Raw genomic sequence first — 24,826 nt, forward strand, 5'->3', positions numbered from 1 at the left:
AAACCTATGCTCTATTGATATCAGACCAGTTTGACCAGATGAGGCTGGCCGGACCAATCATCCGGTCACAATCACCACAATTGGTATAAAAAGCATCACATGTCGTGTAATGGACATCATCCCCTGGTGGGCCAGATTGGAGTTTGGACTGGTCTTGGATTTCATCCTCTCATGGGCCCGTAGCCAATGGGAGAGAAAAATCAAGCAATTTTTTGCAACTAGAGGACAAGGATTGGCTACTTTCGGCAACTCTCTCTCTCTTCATCAGGTTCAACAATTGAGGGAGCGGAGAGGAAAGAGAACGCAAGGAAAGGAAGAGAAGAGAAGAGAAGAGAATCCGAATCCAGATCGAGATATTTGGATTTTGGAGTATAAAAACAGCTTTTTCGGGATGTGGGGTCGCTGATGCATGAAACTTGCACTCGAGATTCTCTTCTCCGCTTCCGGTTGTTGTTAGTCGGACTTCTGCTGGCATTTCAAGCGGCGCCGGTAGCTCAGCCTCCTAATTTGCAACGCTCCACCTCTTCTTCCACTGTTTTTAGCTGCGACAACAACTACAACAGTAACGTCCTTGGCAAGACGGCAACCAAAACTACTTACAGTAATCGAAGCTCTGGTCTTAGGACCAATACCTCCGTTTTCAACAGAGATTGTCGCCGTCGCGCGATGTCTAAGGCTCGTGTTTACTCCGACGTTAATGTTCTCCGCCCCAAAGAGTATTGGGATTACGAATCTCTCACCGTTCAGTGGGGGTAAGAATCCCTAACTCCTCTCTGATTTGGTTTTGTGTTCCAACGGTAATCAAGGAGTTCTCTTGAATTTTCTTTTTTTAGTTTCTCATGTCTGTCAAGTTTTAGGGAGGATACCTTTCGGTTAGAATGTCGAACTGTTTAGTAATTAGGATTATACTTGATGGGCATCCTTTATCTAAGGAAATTGGGGTTTTCACTTTTTCGCTGTTTCGCGATATATTCAGATTCAGCTAGGGATGGATACGGATTCCATTAATGAAGCATCAGACTGAAGTGGTGAGACGTTTCTGTTCGCACGAAATTTTGGTATAATTGCACTCCGTTGATCTGTTGATGAGTCACTTCATGTGTACTGGGTATGGCCGTTGGAGCTTGCATTGGTCATAAGCATGGTTGCCCTGATTAAGTTCCCCTTATTGTTATCCTTGACCGTACATACTTTCTCAACTGTTCTGGACTGGCACTCCGGGAGTGTGAAAATTTACCTTCATGTGGTTCTCAGTAGTAGTATCATAATTTGTCTTTATTCTGTTCCAAATAGGAATATATATCATATTTCTCCCAGCCGTGCTTAAAGGTTAAAAGAAGCCTCATCCACGTAACCTGCGACCTTATATTCAAAGCACTGAGTATTTTAACTCAATACTGCCATAATTATGACAATTGCTTCGATGAGGAAGTTAAGAACCTGTGAGAACCATTCAGAAACTAGCTGTGCCTGTCCTTCCAAAGTACCTGCTGGAACAGAACAAATAAAAGATGTGTATCTTATGCCATACATTCTAATCACTCACTTCAAACCCATCAACCTTTTATACCAGCAAAAAAAAAGAAAGAAGAAAACCATCAACCTTAATTAAGATTAATGAGTTCTTCCTAATAAAGCAGTCGGGGTGAGTAGGTGATGTTACCGCTGAAATGCATGCATGGTTTTGGATGACATGTACTTGCGCTTGCTTGAGCCCTCTGACATAACTTCAACATTATGGATCCAAAAAGCACTAGGTACTCATTCTCATATGGGTTTGGCTTTAATGGTATTTGGGGTGAATAAAGTACAGAATTAAGTAATTTTTCATTCTATTCGTATCATTTTAGGTATGCCAACCTAGTGTGGTCTTATACCATATGTTGGGTTCAAGTGTTCAAATCTTGGCTCTTTCTGTTAGGATTAACTTGGACCCAGAAAATCTTTTATTCTTTCCTCCATTTGTGGATGTTTACCACTTCTTAAGTAGAAACAAGAAATTTAATTTTTTGTGAGGATTCAACTGATGCATCACAAGTTTTGAATATTCTTGTTCCATGCACCAGGTTCGAAATCCCACTGAACATATTATCTTGGTAAAATCAGCATGATCAGATTATAGTTGCCTTGTACTGTTACTTTACTTACTTGGGTAGTGAGTAAATGTTTACAAAAGCTTAAGAACCACTTATATCATTTGAACACACTGATTTTGGCCTGGTAAAATTCCTACAGTGGACCAATTCAATGGGGTTATAATCTTCTTAAATGAGAAACATGTATCAGATATGGCTTCAGAACAATTTTCTGGTTCCTACCTCCAACTTATGGACAATCATATATTTACGTTCTTTTTTGTTCGTGGCTAGCTTTGGTAATTTTTATCACCTACATAGCTTTTAATTTAGATTAAACCCTTTCATGTTTGTTTTTGTAGCAATTGCACTTGTTAGTGTTTGTAAATCAGCCATTAGTGTGTAAGATATAACTAATGTTGAAATGGTTCTCCCCATCACCCCCACCCCACAGTGACCAGGATGATTATGAGGTTGTTCGGAAAGTTGGAAGAGGAAAATACAGTGAGGTTTTTGAAGGTATAAACACCACCAGCAATGAGCGGTGCATCATCAAGATTCTCAAGCCTGTGAAGAAAAAGAAGGTGAGTCTTTTATTTTACAATTGGTGTACTGCTTGCTTCTCAGGAACTCTGCTATTTTCTTCTTTCAATTGGGCTTTTTCTTTTTTGAAGTCAAGGGAAATGAAATAAACTAAACTAAGATTTGAACTTTACTATATATGGGGTAAATTAAATTTTGGGAAAAAGTTATCTGTGGATGAGTGTAACATCCACGACTAGACACAGTGGGGGGGGGGGGGGTTTGAAAATGGCCTCCATGTCCCCATGAAAGGTGGAACTTCCACCCCCATGATCTGCTTGCAGTATTATTGGCCCTTGCCCCCATGCTGTCATACAGAGAACAGTCTTCCTTAACTTGTTTTTAGATTTGGGTAAAGTGTTAACCAGTCTCCCTAATACTAGTTACAGCATCTCTGATATGAAGTAAACAATCCCATAATCTTTAACCAGTGTTTGCTAAAGAGTACAGAAAGATAGAGATTGAGGGAGAAGGGAAAGAGAATATTTGGAGAAATGGGCTGTGTGGTAGAACATGGATTCTATAGAATCTATACCTGGCTTATATTTTCTCGCTTATATTACTCTGCCATGACTACAGTGTTGGTTCTTTGCAGATAAAAAGGGAGATAAAAATACTACAAAACCTTTGTGGAGGCACTAATGTTGTGAAGCTGCTTGATGTTGTCAGAGACCAGCATTCAAAAACTCCTAGCTTAATATTTGAATATGTGAACAGCACAGATTTCAAAGTATTGTACCCTACATTGACGGATTATGACATACGGTACTACATATATGAGCTTCTCAAGGTTTTTCCCTCTTCCCTCAACTTATTGCGGATACATCTTATTAGTTGACTGTTTGTGCTAACTACTCATGGTATTGTGCTTATTCTGTGTCATGCTATCTCTTGCTTGTTTTGAGTATAAGCTGAATGGGTTGGAATCTGCTTAAAAGTTGCAATTTATTCTTCTTGAAGACAGGTCCAATCATTATATCCCTTTGTGGAGTTGTCCTAGCCTTGATGAAGCAATGAGTTCCTTCACCTATTGCCATTATTAGTTTTTAATGGAAACTGCTCTCCAACAAATTGTTATTTATTTATTTATTTTGGGGGAGGGGATTGAGTGGAGCAGTGATGAGCATAGATTAGGGGCATTTCTTCTGTCCCTCTTTATCCACAGTGGGAACATGGTAGTGTGATTTTGAGAGTTTCTAGCCGTCCAATGTGGCATTTTCGTTGGGCCCAAAATATTTAATTGGTTTGGGCTAAATTAAGCTCCAAAATCCAGATCAAGGAAGAGGGTGCACACCAAATTTCTAAGAGGTTGCATCTTACATTTGGATAGATAACTAAAATTGGTCCAGGAATCCAAACAGTATTGATCCGGACCATTCCTCCATATAGCAAGGTTCAAATTGCTACATATGCTGTCACATGCACACCTAGGTTTATCTTGGCTCTATTGGTGGGATTGGGCTCTGGCATTTTCCCCTACGGTTATAGACATTGCTGTTTGGTACTATTTACCTGGTCCTCAATGGTATAATCTCAGTCGCAATGCCCTTCTATGATCTTTAATCTCTTGTAGATGTTTTAAAGATGGTCCTTTGGAGATATTAGAAAGTGTGACATTCCAACTTTGGCAACAGAAATGGCTTCCTGTGGGGACTATCTATTTGCATTTGTATTAGATGTAGTTTTGTAAAACTAATGCTATTTTCTGTTGCGTAGTGCAGCAAGTTGATGCGTACTGGATGTAGCATTGCTTACTTGACTCATCCTCTCCTCTCTTTCGATGCAGGCATTAGATTTCTGTCATTCACAAGGTATCATGCATAGAGATGTCAAGCCCCACAATGTTATGATAGACCATGAACTGAGAAAACTTCGCCTGATAGATTGGGGTCTTGCTGAATTCTACCATCCTGGAAAGGAATATAATGTTCGTGTAGCCTCAAGGTTAAACCTTCATATTTCATTTTCATATTTCAAAAAGAGAAAAATGAAAGGAGAATCCAATTGGAAAGTTGAACTATAGGTATTGTCAACTGTTGAGTTTCATGTCCATCCTAACTCCTCAGCTTTTTAATGCCCAAAAAGCACTGTTCATTGTGCAGAGAGTTAAAACAGTGTTGGTTCAAGTACATGAATTTATTTGAAAGAGCAAGGGACAGGAAACTGGCACCGGCTGTCTTAGAAGGCAGCTTGGCTCTGTCAGCTTACTCTATATGGCAATATTACTTGGAACTCGAACTTAGTGGACATGCTTTCTGTGCCATCTGGTTGATCTGTAGATCAGTCTAACATTGCCAATAATATGTTGAAATGGCTGTTCTGCTAAAGTTTCAGGCCCCTTGAAGTAACCAATAAGAAAGAAAATTCATTGGGCCAATGTCCCAACATTTTAAGAACCCTACTGAAAGCTTATTTCCGCTAAATTAACCCCGCTTTTGCTGACTTATCTGCATGAGGTACCCTAGTTGTACAGTCCCAAATGATACATCTCATTGTGCTGTCTGGGTCATTGTGGTTTTCCTAATGGAACTCTTGGAGAGTGGCTTTTGCTTGATCTCAAGCTTGCACATCTCATATTTATACCTGCAGAAAGCTAACCATGTCCACCCCCTGTTATGCAGATACTTTAAGGGGCCTGAGCTCCTTGTTGATTTGCAAGACTATGATTATTCCTTGGACTTGTGGAGTCTTGGTTGCATGTTTGCGGGAATGGTGAGTAATTTCCATGTTGATGCTATGAAGCTATCTAGTCTTAGGTAGGCACTTCCTTTCAATAATTCGTTGATGCCTTTTGCAGATATTCCGCAAGGAACCATTCTTTTATGGCCATGACAACCATGACCAGCTTGTCAAAATTGCCAAGGTAATGTTCATTGTACTGTATGGCAAATGTTTTGTTTATGGCTTGTGCATTAAGAAGCAATTTTCTCATTTGTCAGCCACTTGGTGAATGGTTATATTTAGATATACTGTCATTTGTTCACTACAGTTGAATACATACTCATCTAGAGTATTCCATTTTCTGGTGGTCTGCTTCAACTTTTCGTTTATAGAAGTTTCATCATGTGTATTTTTTTCTTCTTCTTTTCTTTGTGTAATACTAAAGATTTAGATGAGCTAATGTTAAGATGAACACCACGAAATCACAATTTGAAACAGAAGGAAAACGAATAAACCAGAGATTTAACGTGGTTCATACACCAATGCGGTGTGCTATGTCCACTGGCGAAGAGGAAGAACCTTTCACTATGTGAAAGAAAGAAATAGTGGAGATCTCACCACCAGTCACCGAGAAAGGTGTTACAAGAACTCTCACCCAAAACCCTAACTAAAAATCCCAAATAAGGTATATATGGACTCCAATTGGGTAAACGGGTTGATTCATCGGGTCATTCAGGTCGCCCTAGCCCTCCATCATAATTCGGGCCATATCGGCCTAAGCCCTTCACTTCCATCACAGATCTCGAAAAACAGGTCATCCGGGTCGCCTACCAAAATATGTTAGTGCAGGACCATCTTCAAAGTCGGGTACAAGAATTTGGGTCACAACATAACAACTAAGGTCTTAAATGGGTTTAGAATTATTTTATATTGGATGAAAACGAAATGTTCGTCATTTGGTCTCATCATCTTGTGTTAGATCTTCTAAACTTCAATATGGGAACCCTGTCTTACAGTCTAATAGTTGTGTGTGTCGGAGCCTCTATTACTTGTTATAGGATTCTTGTTGAATTAGATGTAGTTTGGTAAGCTTTGTAGATGTCTTTAATCCACGATGCCTGATCTGTATACTGTTATGGTTGGTGAATACCTACCTTTAGGTTACCTTTAGGTACGAAAGGACAAGACAGACATTTTGTTGAGCAGTCTGTCTGGTATTTGTCAGTGCCATGCTTTTACTTCCAAATTTTAAGCAAGGTCTCTTTCATAATGCTTGTATCTTGCCAAACACAACTGAAACTTAAGGAATTATTATGGTAATACTCAATGTGTTTCCTAGTGAGAAATCTGCTTTGAATCTTATCCTAATCCTGGTGTGACCATCAACATGGGCCTGTTAGATATTAATGCAGAAAAATTGGAGAAGTGAGCTTATTTAGTGGAAATAGGCCTTGTGTTGAGTTACAGATGGTGGGCCTTTGGTCTAGGGGGTTTTCTTCTATATGGGTATAAGAGGCCACTTAAAGGGGCCTGAAATATGGTAGGAAGTAACACTATGGGATTAATTGTGTGGTCTTCTAGAAGTCTATTTTTCTTTTATTGCTGGGTTAGGAATATCTTATTCTAGTCTGAGTAGGCTATCTTTTTCCTTCTTGGTTGTTGAGTTTTTGGGTAAGTTTAATGGTTTAATAATTTTTGTGCTTGGGTCTTGGTTTATGCATATGGGAATTGTATGGATTAAATTAGTTAATGATTCTTAAAAATGTTTTGCTTACCAGACTCTATTTGGTTTCTGGTGAAATTGCTTTTCAGGTACTTGGGACTGATGAGCTTAATGCATATCTGAACAAATACCGATTAGAGCTTGATCCCCAGCTTGATGCTCTTGTTGGAAGGTAGTGATCTATTTTATGCAATTGTTTGTTTAAAAACCACTTCGTGATTAGTCTGAGGACGTAGTTTAATTGGAGTGTTAGGTTTGTGATTATCTTCTCTAGACTACACCAGGCTAGATGTGATGTAACAAGGTCTGCAATGGGAGCAAATTTGGATCAAATGCACCAGCATCCAAATTTAGATCTGATAAAAATATGTTCATTTGCCAAGTTACATTTAATATGATAAATGGCACCCATTTTGCCAGCATTTTGATAATTGTAATCTTGGTACCAAATGCTTCACGTGTTGTGCTTGGGATCCATAAACTGGATGATTATTAACCAATTAATCATTTTCTTCATTTTTCCTGTTTAAACCTTGTATGTAATTTATCATTTTCTCAGTATGAAAGACTAGCATGACATTTGTCATTGTAAATATTTTTTTATTTTCTAGTATGAAACTCTTGCAGAACCCACATCACCAACCCCTCCCCTCACCTCCTATAATCCTAGTGCCCGTTGGCCGCCGCCCTTGGCCCGTGCTCCAGCCTGTCCTAATTGCACGCAACCCTAACCCCTGTATATCTGAAGGAGAGAAAATACAGGAAGCGAAGCCGCAGGAGAGAAAAAAAGAAGCAGATAGAAGGATAGACAAAGGATCATTTTCATCCCCTTTGAATAAGAAGCTATCATGGGCTTCGTCGCAATGAACTCAACACCGTTAACTTTTCTCTTTTTCTTCCTTTGCTTCCCTTCATGTACAATTCTTCAACACCTTCAGGCAACCAAGAGATCACCACTAGTCCTCTCTATTTGATTAATTCTAAGCCAACTTCCCTTGTAAATGATTTAATATCTGATTATCTTTTTAATGAAAATTTGCTTTCTTAAAGATGAAAGTGTAAGTTTTGAGAGATCACGAACTATTGGTGCTCCCCAATTTCTTTTTTTCTTATTATGTTCTTGAGAAGAGCCCATTTGGGGTGTACTATCCCAAACGATAATGTTCTTTGATATAAACTGTTTCAGTGGATCAGAAGCCATCAGTTTTGGGGTCACAGTGGGCCTGAGATTGCTGCAGGAAGTGTGGCAGGGAAGCATGGGGATGAGAGGTTGGGAAGGAACTGGAGGATGGGAGATGGGGGAGTGTGAGGCATGGTGGTAACTGGCTGGCAGTGGTAGGGGTGGGTGAGATTGGGTTGTGTTGCAGCATGAGTTTCAGAGGAATAAGAAGAAGAAGATCTTAATTAAAAAAAAAGAAGAAGAAATATTAGCAAGGGTACAAAAGGAAATAGGAAAATAAATGAGCAATCTGTTAAATATAATGCCATTTAGGTATCCTTGGACACAATATATGAAATGTTGGGTACCTAAGTACAATTTGACGAAACTTTAGCTTTCTTTGGTGCCATTTAACCTATTTAATATTTTGATGGATTTTTTACCTTAGTTTCTGACTCCAAACTACTTAGGATTTGGTTATCTGAAATTTAATCTGATAATGCCCATATTTTCATAATATGTATATAGGCAAAAAGGTTCCATCACCTTTGGTCCTGAAAGCCTTAATGCCATTTGCCGCATGGACTGATGATTGACTGTTGTAAATATTCAGGACCCCATCTCTTATAACCCGTCAAATTTGGTTTCCTATTTCAACCAGATTGGGTTTTCCTCAGATTTCAATGGTGCTTTTTTTAATTAATGTTTCACGTCCTATGACTTTTCAAACTTTTCTAAAGTCTGTGATGTAGCATGGGGTGTAGATTGGCCTGAAATTTTGTCATGTGTGCACTAAATTTAGGCTTCAATGCTGTCTGCCACATCACAGTTATTAAGGATTTGATGGAATGGATTTGAAATATGGCGTACAGTGTATTCAAAGTTTCAAACCCTTTGCCAGTATAAGTGGTAGTGGTGATAAGTATTATTTTTATTACAAAATTCTGCATGAAAAATATAAAGCACCTTAGGATATGTTGCACATTGTGAGTGCAATTTGTTTAATTACTATTAAATATTGAGATTTCTTTTGGTATCAGATATAACTGGATGAATAGCTGAACAAGGTATGAGATAGATTGAATGTGGATTCTTAACTCTCCATTTTATTCCCTAGGTGTAGTTTTGTGAAATGGGTTGTGTTCTGCTGAATGTTTAGGGAGGAATAATGCTTATCCGTGCATCATCCTATTCCTTTATCTTCTGTCAGGCACAGCAGGAAGCCCTGGTCCAAGTTTATTAATGCAGATAATCAGCATCTAGTTTCACCTGAGGTAGGTATTTTGTATTTACTGAAAGTATTCTGCTTTTATTTGATTTTGGCAATTCTTTTAGTTAGCTTTTATATGTGTGACATGCAGGCGATTGATTTTCTCGATAAGCTCCTCCGCTATGATCATCAGGATAGGCTCACTGCAAGGGAAGCAATGGTAAAATCCCAGCTTCACTGTGCTACTTGTTTATATTGATATTAATGCATTCCTGAGGAACATTTTAACATGCAAATGATCCTGCTTTTCCTTCTGATCCTCCCAGGGCTGCTTCTTCTCTACTGTTTGCTTTCTACACTTTAATGTCTTTTCTAATTGCATGGGTACCTGGTGGCCTGGCGAAATGAGTTTGGCTTCTATTTTAGGATTGTGATATTCATAATTGTGGGTTGGGAAAAGGGGGAAAAAAAGAGGGGGGGGGGGGTGGAGACTCTGGACAGACTGTTGCCTCGCCTAAAATTTTTTGAAGTTGTGGATTTTTCCGTCCAAGAAACTTCAATGACTACAGAAAGTGATTAATACTAAAGTAATTGTTGTAGACTTGAAGAGAAAACTACTCAGACAATGTTGATTTATCCATAGGCCCCAATGAGTAAGTCCTACTCTTAGTAGGAAAAGAAATACAAATAGAAAACAAACCTAGACTGATTATGAAACTAGTATAAAATAGCATAGGAAACTAAACTAATTAAAAAACACTGAAACAGGGAGTCGTACAAGGAATAGGTGAGGGAATCATCCCTCTCAATACCTAGAGCTAGTGGTAGACTCGAGAAAGGCTGGATTTCCCAAACTACTCCAATAAGCAACAATAATCTTGTTCTTCTTGTAGTGATAAAAGAGTTCGTTCTTTCTTTGTTTCTTCCTTGGTAGCTATGTTGAGCTTTGGATCACTAAAATATTTTGAGTAATGGATTGGAAGTTGGGGTTTAGTTGAGGTGTCCTGCCTACTGTTGAACTAGCTTTGGTTTCTCGCCATCATTTGATATTTTCCTCTGCTTGAATCATAGAGACTCCTCCCCCAATATCTCCTTTTTCCTCTTTTTTTTTTTCCTCCCCCTTTTCTAGTTTATTGTTGGTTGATTATCAGAATTGTAAGGGCAAATTGGCTTGAGCCATGTTATAGGATTTAATGCCACTATATGATCACTTTGTTCACAACCAAAATATTGACTGTTATCTTCACGGTAAGATATTTAGTATTCTAGATTCCCCCTTGTTATATTTGCTTTTGAAGCCATTTTAATACAATTTTATGTTTGTTCCAGGCCCATCCATATTTCCTTCAAGTGAGAGCTGCAGAAAATAGCAGGATGAGGACACAGTAATCACCTTCCACATATGGGTACCTTGATCCCCCTCCATATGTGGGTAAACTGAATAAGAGACAAATATTTGACAGTGCGCTGTATTGAGATGTAGCATGCTTTTATTTACATTCTCCAACCCAATGACTGACTTGCTTCTGTTCAGTTCATTGCAGTTGTCATGAATTTGTTGTGTGATCTCAATCCGTCTCTCTGTTGATATAGAGGGTTACATTTTGTGTTTCTGCTTATGATTTTTGCATATTTCATAGTATTCTTTTTCTCTTTGCTAGCACAAGAGTTCCTACTTGCTGAGATCTCCAGCCTGCCTGGGAAAGCTTGCATGTCTGAACTCAGAATCTCTTGCTCCGGCTTGTGTTTCCCTGAGGAATGAGTGGTGATTGCCTGTGATATGCATGTCTTTCAATGAAGTAACCGTGGAAAATGACTGGTTTTTTAACGAGTTAGCTCCCCACCCACCCCTCTCTTGGTCCGATATCATCTCTTAGTTGTTCTTCTCATAAAGCCTCAGTCTGAATTTTAGACTAGATTCATAATGTAAGCTAATAGTTGTTAATTTTCCGACGGTACAGGTTAAATTTCTCCTTTCATGATCATTTAACATTAGTTCCAACCCAACAACTGCAGACCCAAATTGCTTTTATCTTTCTAATGTGAACAGCATGCGTAGTGAAAAAACCAAAGCTGATCAACTGATCCACCAAAGAGGCCAACAGAAGAGTGCAATAATCACAATTCTCAGCAGGATAGCTGCATCTGGCCTAGTGCGTTTTCTTATTTTCAATTCAGCCATGTCTTCCCTTAAAAAAATTTCGATTCGGCTCAAAGGAGGGGGCAGAGAGAGAGAGAGAGAGATGTCTCGGTTTGAGAAACCATAGTCAGCCTTCTAGCATAGTGGGAATCCACATGTCCCATAAATATATACGGAGCAACAATGGTCCAAAATCCTGCTTTGGTGATTGCTTCTCATTATGACTTTTGTATGTTACCACTTCCCCTCCCGGGGCCCCCTCTCTCTCTCTCACACACACACACAAATGAAAAAATATGTAAGAAATCCAGGTGAAGATGCCAATTGTGTAGCCAGAAGATCCAGCTACCAGAAACTGATGAACAACACATCTGTAAACATAATTGTTGGTACAACATTTTGCAGCAACCAGAATGGTACTGAATACAGCAGATCTGTTCTTTATTTTTCTTTCCTTGAGCTATAAATTATCTTCTATTTGCTTCAGATATAATCAAACCAAGGCTTACTGCCTATAATTCGTTTAATGTAGACTTTGTCATGTAGATGCTGGGATAGCAGGAACTTTCAGCACCCAAAATCATAAGAAACCAGTCCTTGAAGCTCCGGTCCATTGAGCCTGGGGTTGTTTAGGAAGCTGGAGGAAGGAAAATACAGATCAGTTAGTCCTTAAATGGCCATATTGATTATTGAAAATTCTGTTCAGTTCTTCATTTTTGGGTCTGAAAATCCCCCAAATGATTCTTTGCGAACTAATTTCTACAAGAGTAAAAGACAAACTGAAAGAAAATGCAAATCAAAAGAAAACATAGTTCCCGCTCCCCTCCATTACTTGCACCCTGTTCCATGTAAGGATTCTGATATATACTTGGATGTGAATGCTAGCAAAATAGCACGAATGGAGCCAAAAATGCATTTCAACCTATGTTTTGGTTGACAAACACAGGTTAGTACAAAATTGTGAGAAAATTATGCATAGTAAACTAACAACAACAATAATAAGCCTTGTCCCAACTAAATGGGGTCGGCTACATGGATTCTAGCTTTCCAATCAGTTCTGTTTGAGGCCATGCTAGATACTAGGCCTAAGCTATGCATATCATTTCTCACCACTTCTCTTGGTTATCTTAGGTCTACCCCTAGCTCTTCTAGTTCCTTCAATCTGGATTATATTACTTCTCCATACAGGGGCATTTATAGATCTCCGTTGAACGTGGCCGTGCCACCTTTTCTCGAAGCTTATCACTTATGGGAACAACTCCCAAACCAACTCTAATATAATCATTCTTTATCTTATCCATCCTAGTAAACTAAATATACCACAAATTTTAATTAGCCTAAATCGTCATTCAACGACTTGCAGTTGAGAGGACCTAAGTAGATGACTTCTACCACCAATTATGTCTGTTGAAAAAACAACTAGAGAAGAATTACAACCACAAAAATCCTTTTCTTGACTAAACGGGGTAGGCTACATGGATCTTTACCTTTTAGACAAATTTATTTGAAGCCATACTAGATACAATGCCTAAATTATGCACATCCTTTCTCACCACTTCTCCTTAAGTTATCTTAAGTTTGTTCCAAGTTCTTCTAAGTACTTTGATCTAAAATTAAATCACTTCTTCACACAAGAACATTTAAAGGACTTTGTATACGTGTTCATGTCACCTCAATCTACTTTCTCATAGCTTATCATTTATCGGAGTTATGCTCATATTAGCTCTAATATGATCAATCCTTACCTTATCTTTCCTAGTTTTGTCATTCATCCATCTTAACATCCTCATTTCTACCACACTAGGTTTATTTATATAATGTTTCTTAACAGCTCCACATTTTGCAGGATGCATCATAGCTGGCTGTATGACAATCCTATACAATTTTCCTAGGCCTTTTTTTCTGTTCTTCATTTTCCTTTTTTTTTTTTTTTCTCTTTTTTCTTTTTTCATTTAATTCAAGAGTACACACATCACTGGTCAAATGCAAATTTTTTGCCAAAGGAAATGTATAATGTGATAAACAACAATTTTGGTTCATCTCAATGGAGGACAAAATATTTCTAGGATCAACAGTACACAAGCAAAGATAACTGCAACCAACAGATGGGTACAGGTTCAGAGCCAATACACATCTAGGAATGAGATGTGTGTAACCTTGACCTCTGTTAGTTCCTCAAAATATGGACCACAAACTAGGTTCAGATACATGGGCAAAATACAAAAAGCTATACTTGATCTAGATGCATTTCCTAATTTAACACACAAACCATAAACATATACCAAACTAGTTCAGTTGTGAACAAAGCAACATGACAACTACAAACTCGGTACATGCTGTACTAAAGACCTGCAATGGAATGGTGGGAGGAAAATAACGCCAGGGCATTACTATACATCCAACCAGTAGAATTTTGGAAGTTTTAGTTAATATTGAATTCATTTAGAGTGCACAGAACCTAAAGGGCATGCCCAACGCACAAGGCTTTTGCTACTGCAGGGTCTGAGAGGGTCATAATAGCCTAACCCTTTACCGTTGCAGAGAGGCCATTTCTAGAGTTGAGACATGTGACTGCTTAATCATGATACAGCTACCTTACTGCTGCACCAAGGCCTACCTTTAAAAGATGTACAAAACCAAAGTTCCTAAAGCTAAACAATGGTAACAAACTCATGAATCCCAAGTATTCCATAGCCATGTAAGTATGACCATATACATATCCAGCATCCAAATAGGTAACTCAGAGAAAAGCAACTAAATCACAGAATGTGACCTCATTTAATGGTCACTGACATCGGTCTTATCAACTTGCAGGGCATACTAGTAAGTTATGCAACCTCTCCACGGCTGAGGCCTGTAGATTCTTGTGTATACCAGACTTGCTTTTTATATTTAGGATAAACAGTGGTTGATGAAAATTGGACAACAGTCTGCCCTGTGAACAAGAGCACAACATCATCCTAACACTAAATTGATGGATCTTAAACTTTCGGATTTACTTGAAGAGCAGGGAAATTCCTGCTCAAGCGTGAAATGACACCTATATTTGAGATTTTAGGTCTAATAAGGCCAGAAAGCAGGTAAATAGCAAGTAAGAATGGAATTCAGCTGTTGTTTTCTTCAGATGCCCAAAACGTCATTCTGCCTTGCCCAATCCATAAAGCGATCATCATGAAAGAACTACCTAGACAATAAGAGGAACTAGAAGATTTCAGAAGGGAAACAGATGAAAAGAATAAAAGTACCTTTCCATAGGATAACTACCAAAAGGGCCATCAATTGGAATAGTGCCGCATAGATCATTGTTAGAAACATCACTGCAAGAGGGGTTGACAATTGCAAGAAAATAAGTTGTGGTTGGAATTGAAAGGAAAACAATTTAAGTCCCCTTTTCCCATGAAATCACTTACAATACTTTTAGGTTGGAAAGGGTAGTAAGCTCTCTTGGGATTGATCCTGTCAGCTTGTTGTTGTAAAAACGACTGCAACATCAGGTTCAAATAAGGGAGAACATCAAAACAATAAGCTTATTAATAAACTAATCCATTTAAATAAATCTAAGAACAAAAAAGGAAATTTCGCCACCAACAGCATCCGGCCAGTTACAGAAAAGGAACTTACAGGAATCTAAGAGACTTCAACTTAGCCAAAGACTTGGGAATCTCTCCTTCGAAGTTATTGTTGTAGAAATCCATGCTAATAAGGTTCTTCAAATTACCCAGTTCCTTGGGAATTTTCCCTCCTATATTATTCATATATAGTTCCCTGCAAGAGGCGAGAAATTTTATTTTGAGGCAAACAACTTCTATAAAGGATATTCAAAATTATCGTCAAATCTAGAGAGGGGAAGAGGGAAAGGAGAGGAAGAAGAAGAAGAAGCAGGGAAATACAAGTATTGCAGATGCTGAAGATCTCCGAGCTCCGGCCCCAAACTACCAGATATATTAGAATTGCCGAGATCCCTGCACATAGAAAGTAAGAATCAAATACCCAGAAAAGAAAGATTTTTTTTTTTTGACCCCCTTCTCCACTGGGGGATCAAGTATTAGGCAGACAAAGAATCGGTAAGTGATGTTACAATCTGATGACATGGTTGTTGGAGTCACAGGAGACATGAAACCAGGTACATGGATTAACAAGGGTAGGGTCCCAGCTTCGCAGAACATTAGTGGGATCAGAGAGTCTTGCTCTCAAGGCATGGAGAGCATTTCCTGAAATAAAAAAACAGAAGAAGGTCAGAAAACAAGAACAGATAACAACAAAAGCAAAGAAACCCTAAGAAAAGTGGAAAGTCAGGAAATGAGGTAAACCTTCAGAGTTGGTAGATAGAGTTGGAGAAACTGCTAGAGCGAGGATAAAGGAAACTAAGGAGAGAAGAAAACGAAGAGCCATTTGAGAGATAGAGAGGAAGCTTGAGGAAAAGAAAAGAAAGAAGAGAAAGAGGAGATTTATGGCTGCTGAGTTTCAAGTTCAAGCAAAGAGGGCGAAGAAGAGGAGGAGAAGACGAGAGAGAAAGAGCAGAAAAAAAAAGTCTTCGGAATGGATCCCTCTCTCGCTGACTGCTGACTGCTGACTTCTTCTGACTGCCGTGGCCGTGAGGCTTGGGCCGTTGATTGGAGGAATCCAGCAAACTACTAGGAATTTTTTTATTTTAGGCGAATTTTCAACATGACACTCAAATTTATCTTTAAATTAATGATTAACCACTTTTAGATTTTTCTTTATAAAAATAACCACTTAATGATTTACTTAACAAAATTAACTAAAATTAAGTTCAGATTTACAAAACTAGCCAAAATAATAAATTTTTATTCCTTTGACATTTTTAACCCCTAAAACTAAACACATTAAGAAGAGAAAATCATTATTTTGTTCAAAAGGAGAAAATCACTAATTTTTCATTCCCTTTGGATATTTTTACCCCCATATTAGTATGATTAATTTTAAGGTAAAATGTCCAAATGGATGAAAAATCATTATTTTGGCTACTTTTGTAAACAAAAACTTAAAACTAGCTAATCAAGTAATTTTCCCATTTATCATCGACTCCTTACCGAAGAAAATATATCAGTGGACATTGGAATCTTGATCTTCTCCTAGTTGAAGGAGCAGTTTGTGCTCATTCGACGCTTTCTGATTACAAATATAGGAGAATCCACAGGATAAAAATTATAAAGAAAATTTAGAAGTGTGATCTAGAGTGTGTCACTTTGTGGAACCCCTTGAATTTATGGTCAAAAAGTGTCAGAAGAGCACTGATCTAGAATCTAGACTCGTGACATTGTCGATCCTTAGAAAATCACAACTAAGTGTTAATGTAAGTAAGTTAATTTTTTAAAAGAAGACAAGAATAACCCTGAACAAAAACCCCCCCACACCAGACCGCTGCTTCCTCTACCGCATCGCCCCGGGTAAAATATTTATAAATATCACTCTTCCATCTTGCATCTTCAGATTCTATTATTCCATAAATATTTTTATCTAGTATTAGTAATATGGAACCGATGGATAAATGGATAACCAGAGTGTGACATAAGCGAGTAACCAGCAGGTGGCTAAAAACCCAAACGAGGCCAAAGGAAGGGAGGGGGAAAATAATATAAAAGCACACCTAGTCTGAGAGACGAGGCAACCAACAAGAGTCACGACACCCTAAGGTCACAGGGATTGTTTTCTCCGAATAGAAGTTCATGGGGGGGATTATTATCTATGTTACTAGGGAGAGCCGTGACCTCTTCACTAAAAGATGATGGTCTGCACCAACCGAATAAACCACTTAGAGTTACATATAAGTCAAAACCCCTTAAAGTTACACGAGGCAGAGTTGCCCTTGATCATTGTAGGGGCCTTTGCCCTTGATCATTGTAGGGGCCAAAGAGCATGCAAAAGTAAATTAGAGCAGAGTATGGCACCCACTCTCATTCGAATAAAGCTTTAATTGTAAGCTTAGCAGCTCAACTTGCAAGTGGGTAGTTGAGATGTCAATTCTACCTACAATATAAGGAGGAGAAGAATGCTCACAACACCTCAGTCTGCAATGAATTCATTGTTTCTATCCAGAAAAATAAACAATAAAATACATTCATTTCTCACAAGTCACAAATCACTCCCATACCAACAAAAAAAAAAAGTCACAAGTCACTCCTCCCACTGACCTTTATGGTGTCAACAAAATTTTTCACGTATTTCAGTTTTGGCACCATTAATGTATAGACCAATTTAAGTAGGTGGCTCAGATCAGGAGGCAAATTGATGAGCTATAATAACCAATATCTACTGCGATTTACCATCCAAATTTATTCCTCACCAACTAGGTGGGTGGTTCATTATGTTTTACTTTAAAACATTAGCTTGTAGAAACGAAAGACAAGTTAAAAACTTTAAAATCTGTTTCAGTATGATTTTTGTTTCCTTCACCCAAGATTTATAATTGTAGAATGATTTCTTATTAGGAAATTGTTTGACATGATTTTTCACCTCATTTTACAAAATTTGAAATGACTGACAAGCCATTGCAATTGTTTCAAAGGATGAACAGCTGAATTACAAGATGTAAACAAATCAGATTCAGATGCCCGACATGCTGACATGGTAATCTATTTAATTAAGCAATTTTGCATTATTCTGTATCTTTTTCTCTTCCATAAATTGCCCAGGGTTTAAAGCCACCATGGATGACTTGCTCGCAAATGGAGAGTAGACAATCTTCCATTTGAGGAAGACTAAGAAAATTTTTGCTGGATCAATCGAATTATTCTATTATCAGAAGTAAAGACATGGAGATTTCAAAAGTGAATCTATTCTTGCACAAGAGATTGATTTGGGAAATGTCAATCTGGGGAATTTTAGCCTGTCATCAAATCTTGCCCAACCCCCAAACCAGGAGAGGCATGGCTACATGAATCCCATGACACAATAGATGTAAATGGGGGTGAAAAGCTACCATCAAATCATAAATGAAAACTTCTAGCACACAAGATATCAACAGAACCCTAACTTTATGGATCCAGCAAATCCTAATCAATGGAAAGGTAATCAACACCAACGAATAAGTATGAAGAGGAGTTTTCCGGGTTCATGCAGAAGTCTGAAATAGTTAAAGAGAAGGATGAATGAAAAAAGTGTTCTTACCAAAAATAAAAATAAAAAGAAAAGTGAGTTTCCACCATATGAGAGAACCACATTCCACCCCAATGCAACTTTCATTTAATTAAATTTATAGGGAGCACCATAGTATTCAAAGGAATATCATAGAGAAAAATAGTTGCAACCCATGGTCATTAACATATTTCACATACAGTTTTTGGTAGACAATGCACCAGTTTTCAAGGGATTCAGATGGAACCAAACCAGGACAACCTAACATAATCCTACACTTCTTCTTCCCAATCTCCACAAACACTCATTTCTTAAGATGTGGAAAGCATGCGGAGACATCAGATTTGGGATGCTTCGCTTCTGCGTGTTCTCTGCACTTCACCTCAGACGTGGTACAGATGAAAGTCTGCATGCATACCTTGCACTGCAATCACCACAAAACCAGCAGCATTTTTATAATTTTTAAGTTAATAACTAAATCTTTCTTGTATTCCGTATTATAAGCAATTCTTTTTCACACGAGGAACAAAACTCAGAACATGTCCCAAAAATTATATTCTACACAACTGTGACAGAATAATATATTCTCGCAACCAGCAAGGTCTGTTGGGTCAACATGACGTTGTAATGCATCAAGAGGTTAACAAAAATCACACCCACTAAATTTTATGCATTTCAATTGTCTATAGACAAGCTTTACAGGGTTAAAACTTTCAGGTCCCGCCTGCAACTGTGCCCAAAACATCAAAACTCACTTGTGAAAGTATTCAACAGCGGCAGAAAATTGGATAGAAACAAAGGACCTCAACCATACAATGGAAGCATGCAAGCCTTCCACTTGGAAGCAGTTACCAGATTCATTGTCATTGATTTCCATAGCCCCAGTACAAATTATAACTCTAGAACAGCAACATATATGAAGATGCACATCAACAGTCCGAATTTTTGTCAGGGGCAAGGCTAATAGTAGATGAAGAAACACACAGGCTAAACCTTTATAACAGTTAGATTTATATGATTTCAATCTGTGGACATTAAATAACAGAATTGCAAAACAAAGTCCTCATTTCAATACCTAATCAACAACCAGCCATTTCCATGAAATTTAGTACAACATGCATATTTATTGTAAGGAATAATAGGGAAAGCATATCTTATGCTTGCTAATGACCACCTATAGGATGTTTTCGTGAGGAAATTTGGAAAACTTTCCAATGAAAATTCTAAAGACAAGGTGCTGGATGGAACTACATGAATAGTATCACCTAGTATGAGAATTTTGAACCCAAATAAACTAAGTTGAGAGGGCTAAACTTTATCTTACAAAATTTCCCTTATGATGGCTAAATTTATATGTTTTCATTCTGCAGATGGTAAATAACAGAATTACAAAACAAAGTCCTTGCTTCAACACACAATCAAAACCAGCCATCTCCTGCAAATTTAGTGCAAGATGCGTCTAGGGAAAGCATATTTAACGCTTACTTATGACCAGCCATAGAATGTTTTAATCAGGAAACTATAAAAAAATTCAAATACAGATTCTAAAGACAAGGTGCCAGATGGAAATACATGAACAGTACTGCCTAGTATGAAAATTTTGAAGGTTAAGAGGGCTAAAGTGTATCTTACAAATTTTCCTTCATGGCTTTGGCTGTAAATGGACTGTATAGGGATTTAATATGACCAAGTCCAGGTCTGATTGCATTATCTTATTACATATCTCTATCCAATTATCATAGACAGTCAAAATTGATATATTTGATGGCTTGCATTTTAGGTTTTCAGATCATTTCCAAGCACCCAATTTGAATGCCACCAAATAATTCTTTTGAGAAATTGAAATGAAGACATGAACTCTGGAACAGAAATACACCTCCAAAACCTTGTAAAACAGACAAGAAAAAAATTTCGACAACTCTTGTTGAATTTATTCTAACCAGACTAACTAATGATTGGATTCATCCTAGTGTAGAATGTAGCAAGGAACACTATATTTACTCTTCTAGGTGTAGTGAAGACATAAGTTGAATGAATGGTGCCCAGCCTAAGTATATTAATTTCTGATTAGGAGTCTAAACTTTCATCCCTCACTAACATTGTACCAATATCATCTCATATTACTAATTTTAAATGCTGGGCTATCGTAGATAATGTGGAGGAGACAAGGGAAGCTTGGAAAAAATCAGAATTTGTGGGAAGAGAAAAGAAATCATATGAAGGAGAGGCTATCCAACAAACTCATTCTATTCCATAGAAGACCTTAGAAAAGGAAACAGTCATTCTTGGAACAATAATTGGCAAAACTACTCATGTTTAATTAAGGATATGCTTATGTTATTATTCCAATAAAATTCCCAAGTATCTACTGGACTAAAATCTTTCTCTGGACCCGGATCTCGATCCAGGTTCCTAAATGGATTTCAGTCAGCCCAAGGTTCTCCTACATCAATAGCCAACATTCAGATCCATAAAGTTTGGCCATTCTTTGAACCACCTTCTAAATGTACCTCCTAGCTTTAATAAAAGCAACTCTTTGCTATGAGAATTTTTCAAACACTAATGCAAACAGCTGATTTCTACTCCATATTCAAATTAATCCATCCAATATGATCTGTCCCAATCCAGCTAATTTAGAAACTCTAACTTGCATTCTTCCATAATACTACCATCTTAGCATTCTTCCCTCATCAACACTTCATTACTAAAGACAATTGCGTAGGTAAATATTATATACTGTTCTTATTTGGAGATACAAATCTTCAAACTGACTTGCTTTAATATGATGTGACCACTAATATTGGGAGAACTTACATAAACTGGTTTGCTCACAGACAAGCTAGATTGCTTTATACACCCAACCACTAAATAGTCACTGCTTAATCTTGAATTAATTCTGCATTTAAAACCTGCTCACAACCTATGAACCCAGAACCTCAGCAAGTTTTATGCCACAACTCTCTTATGCTTAATATTCAAACCCAATTATCATTGCTAGTATTCAACAGTTCAAATCTTGCTGAACCAATCTGACATCTTCATCAATTTTATCGTCTTCTTTCTTAAAATACAAAAAAAATACAGATGATCCACAACAGTAAGGAAGATAAATAATGGAGAAGGAATGAAAACGTAAAGGCCCAGAAGTTGAGAAATTCCATAAAACAGTAGTTATACCAAGAAGCACGAGAAAGAAAGAATAGAAAAATACGAACTGCAGACAGGATGCGATAAAATTTCATGCTTTAAGCAGAAAACACAGAGACCACTGCTAGTGAATAAGCATAACTGGCTCACATTCTATCCAAATAGTCTTAAGAAAAGATATCATTCAAGCCAGCTGAGCTCCCAAACATGTACAAAAAAGTTACTGTAAAGATACAAACATTATGAAGGAAATCAAACCCATATTCATCCTTCCAAACCCTAACTGTTCTTCCAGTTTTCCTTTTACCATAAAATTTCGGAGAAAGAGGCTGCCGAAAAACATACAGAAGCTCCAACCAAATAATAAAGATATACCAAACGGAATCAAGATTGAGAAAATCACCTGGATCGACATCGCTTTTTTGTTGGCTTCCAGTTGGCTACCTGTATAGCAAGATAAGAAGGCGAAGTAACCAAAAGAATTAGCGATCTACGAAGCGAGAAAAGCATAATTGAGGAAAGAAAAACCGGAAATAAACTCCAAAAAAAAAAAAAAGAGGAAAGGAACTAACCCTTAGAAGGTTTATTCTTCTCTACGTTCTTCTCTCTAGCCATCTTGGCTTTCTGGCCGTTGCCTCCTCCCATTTGTGAACAAAAAGAGAAAAGAAACAAAAATAAAACCCTAGTTTCTACCTTCTAGAAGAGAAGGAAGAGAAGGAGAACAACTATAGATTGATGGATAGAGAGAATGAGAAAAAGACTGAAAGAGAGGCTGCGAAAGAGATGAAGCTCCGAACCCGACCTGACGGTGAAGACAATGCGAACGCATGAAACCAGTTTATAGTGTGGAAGAGAAACCGTGGGGCCCGCTTAAGAGCTGCTCAGAAGCTTCTTCTCCCTTGTGCTTCTCGGGAGTACCAAATTCGGTACACCTCCTGAAGTACAATAGGAATCACACCTACAATGGGTATCTTTAAATTACAACATTGCCCCCACGCCTCTGATCAGACGAAATCGGGGTTGTTTAAGCTTTAGCTACAGAGAGATGTGGAGTATTACATGATTTTTTTTCTTGGGTGCAAAAGCGTTTTTATATTATAAATTAAAATTTTTTTTTTATACGAGGTTCATCTAGGCCAACTTGCGTGCACCTAGATTACATCCACAACGGAACTTTATCGTCCGCATAAATCAAACCCATGATTTCTCCATTGACAAATATGGTTCTTACCACTCTACCAACCCTGTATTGACAAATCCACAACCTCTTTACTAGTAAGTGTTATTTTTATTTCTAAAACAACTCTTAATTAGTATGTTACCTGATTATTTATTTTTAAGTTTTCTTTACGAAAACAATTGTACAATATTTCAATTAACAAAATTAGCTATTATAAAAAAAAATTTACAAAACTAACTAAAACAATTATTTTCATATATATTTTTTTAACAATTTTATCCCTATGTTTATAACTATACCACCGCATTAGGTACAATTGGGGTCCCTTAGGTTGGATTGGGTTTCGCAAAAAGAAGATAATAGTTATCTAATGTGATGATATGATTAATCATAAATGTAAAGATACTGAAAGCGAAAAAAAATTATTGTTTTGAATAGCCTTATAAATCTAAAATTGATTTTAAATAGTATTGTTCAAGTTCTTAAAAAGAAACTTCAAGTAACTAATCACATAATTTTTTCAATAATATTCCATTATTCCCATGAATTCCACTGAAAAAGATAACCAATTAGGGCACGATCACAGATTTGATCCGACGGCTTAGAATGGGCAGCAAAAACATTGGTTTTCCTTCACCCACAGATTTGTTCATTCACCATGGATCACTAGGGCCATGGAAATTGGAAGAAGTGATTCTCTTTTCTTCGTTTGGGAAAAGTGTAAAAGGGAATGTGTTTTCTTAAAGTGTAAAAAGGGTTTCTAGTTGAAAAAAGACGATACCAGGCATAAATGCATAACAGCACAAGTAGCGTTGGGCCTCACTAGCTGGGCTGGTGGTGGTGGTTGGGTGTTGGGCTACATTCATTGAAAGCAAGTGGTGGGCCCATCTCTGTTTTCTATATGCGCCCATGGTAATAACTAGACTACTTAGTTTGACTTTCCGTGAAAGTTTTGCCCTTTTTTTTTATTTGGAATATTTGGATAACTATGGACCTGTTTGGAGTTTTGAACCAACCTGCCATTAAATCAAGGTTCAAAGTATCCAACGATACTTACGATGCTAGCTGATAAGTATCGATATTTGATCCAACCGATACGATACATCTCAATATGTCCATCTATTGAATTACACTAAAATACATTAGCCAGAGCGATACAATACTCGATGCAGGACGATACGTCTCTTAAAATCACCTGACCAATACAATACTCGATACCGATATTTTAAATCTTGCACCAAATCATAAAAGAAGGTTGTTTATTATTATTTTTTTTGTGTGAAAATAGTACAAAAATCCAATTCAGAACGCAATTAATTAATTTGTCTAGATTAGTTAGTTACATGCGTTGTTGATTTGGATTCCCAAAGATGAGTTGCAATTGCTTAGGGAGTAACATCTCCAAGAAACAATCGGGGATGGTGATCTAGTGGTTTCAATTTCATTTTCATACGGATTGCTAGTTGTTGTTTTTTGGGTTCGATTGCTTCTCGTATTGAATGGTTGTGTACTCTTTGACCTAGGCATGAAATCATCTTCGGATTAACAGTGGAAAGTTCAAACATTAAATAGGGAGGGATGTAACATCCACTCTTTTTGCTAAAAAAACTCTCTGGAGGGCGTTTTGCAATTTTAACATTTTTCCAAAGAATTAATAATTAGTACGTAATTTTTTGGAAACTAATAAAAGTGATATATGTAATTTTAAAAGTTTGTATATTATATTAGGAACAGCGAGATGAAACCGGACAGCGAGAATACCCGGGTGCAAACCGAGATCAGACGAGACACCCACAAAGGAACGAGATTTAGGGGGGGTGAAATCCAGACAAAAACATACTTTGCACATTC

General features: G+C 37.6%; 3 protein-coding genes across 3 annotated transcripts; 1 reads left to right on the forward strand and 2 right to left on the reverse strand.

Moving 5' to 3' along the window:
* Positions 1-233: 233 nt before the first annotated feature.
* On the forward strand, positions 234-11,743 carry LOC149014630 (casein kinase II subunit alpha-2-like). Its single transcript, XM_089156427.1, has 10 exons — positions 234-752; positions 2,530-2,659; positions 3,253-3,447; positions 4,444-4,601; positions 5,279-5,369; positions 5,455-5,520; positions 7,131-7,213; positions 9,411-9,474; positions 9,562-9,630; positions 10,740-11,743. Exons 1-10 carry the CDS (start codon positions 406-408, stop codon positions 10,797-10,799), a joined length of 1,263 nt encoding a protein of 420 aa, XP_089012553.1. The 5' UTR covers positions 234-405; the 3' UTR covers positions 10,800-11,743.
* Positions 11,744-11,865: 122 nt separating this feature from the next.
* Positions 11,866-16,112, reverse strand: LOC149014631 (leucine-rich repeat protein 2-like). Its single transcript, XM_089156429.1, has 7 exons — positions 15,861-16,112; positions 15,629-15,761; positions 15,441-15,512; positions 15,172-15,315; positions 14,961-15,032; positions 14,796-14,867; positions 11,866-12,187 (listed from the first exon to the last, which is right to left on the reverse strand). The coding sequence occupies exons 1-7, from the start codon at positions 15,940-15,942 to the stop codon at positions 12,118-12,120; spliced, it is 645 nt and encodes a 214-aa protein (XP_089012555.1). The 5' UTR covers positions 15,943-16,112; the 3' UTR covers positions 11,866-12,117.
* A 2,594-nt stretch (positions 16,113-18,706) lies between these two features.
* On the reverse strand, positions 18,707-22,617 carry LOC149014632 (uncharacterized protein At2g23090-like). Its single transcript, XM_089156430.1, has 3 exons — positions 22,368-22,617; positions 22,199-22,239; positions 18,707-19,072 (listed from the first exon to the last, which is right to left on the reverse strand). The coding sequence occupies exons 1-3, from the start codon at positions 22,438-22,440 to the stop codon at positions 18,953-18,955; spliced, it is 234 nt and encodes a 77-aa protein (XP_089012556.1). The 5' UTR covers positions 22,441-22,617; the 3' UTR covers positions 18,707-18,952.
* Between the last annotated feature and the right edge of the window lie 2,209 nt (positions 22,618-24,826).

This window comes from Hakea prostrata, chromosome 5, assembly GCF_041222555.1.
Source record: "Hakea prostrata isolate BN-2017 chromosome 5, UWA_Hpros_2, whole genome shotgun sequence".
Taxonomy (NCBI): domain Eukaryota; kingdom Viridiplantae; phylum Streptophyta; class Magnoliopsida; order Proteales; family Proteaceae; genus Hakea; species Hakea prostrata.

What these genes read in the sequence shown, in the direction of transcription:
- LOC149014630 (XM_089156427.1), top strand. Translation starts at nt 406, where the DNA reads ATGCATGAAACTTGCACTCGAGATTCTCTTCTCCGCTTCCGGTTGTTG. An exon ending in GTTGCATGTTTGCGGGAATG is followed by an intron (nt 5,370 to 5,454) that starts GTGAGTAATTTC and finishes TGCCTTTTGCAG; the next exon opens with ATATTCCGCAAGGAACCATT. An exon ending in TCACTGCAAGGGAAGCAATG is followed by an intron (nt 9,631 to 10,739) that starts GTAAAATCCCAG and finishes TGTTTGTTCCAG; the next exon opens with GCCCATCCATATTTCCTTCA.
- LOC149014631 (XM_089156429.1), bottom strand. Translation starts at nt 15,942, where the DNA reads ATGGCTCTTCGTTTTCTTCTCTCCTTAGTTTCCTTTATCCTCGCTCTA. An exon ending in CTTTCCAACCTAAAAGTATT is followed by an intron (nt 14,868 to 14,960) that starts GTAAGTGATTTC and finishes CCCCTCTTGCAG; the next exon opens with TGATGTTTCTAACAATGATC. An exon ending in GGTAGTTATCCTATGGAAAG is followed by an intron (nt 12,188 to 14,795) that starts GTACTTTTATTC and finishes TCCTTCCTCCAG; the next exon opens with CTTCCTAAACAACCCCAGGC.
- LOC149014632 (XM_089156430.1), bottom strand. Translation starts at nt 22,440, where the DNA reads ATGGGAGGAGGCAACGGCCAGAAAGCCAAGATGGCTAGAGAGAAGAAC. An exon ending in GAAGAATAAACCTTCTAAGG is followed by an intron (nt 22,240 to 22,367) that starts GTTAGTTCCTTT and finishes CTTGCTATACAG; the next exon opens with GTAGCCAACTGGAAGCCAAC. An exon ending in AAAAAGCGATGTCGATCCAG is followed by an intron (nt 19,073 to 22,198) that starts GTGATTTTCTCA and finishes TGGTGATTGCAG; the next exon opens with TGCAAGGTATGCATGCAGAC.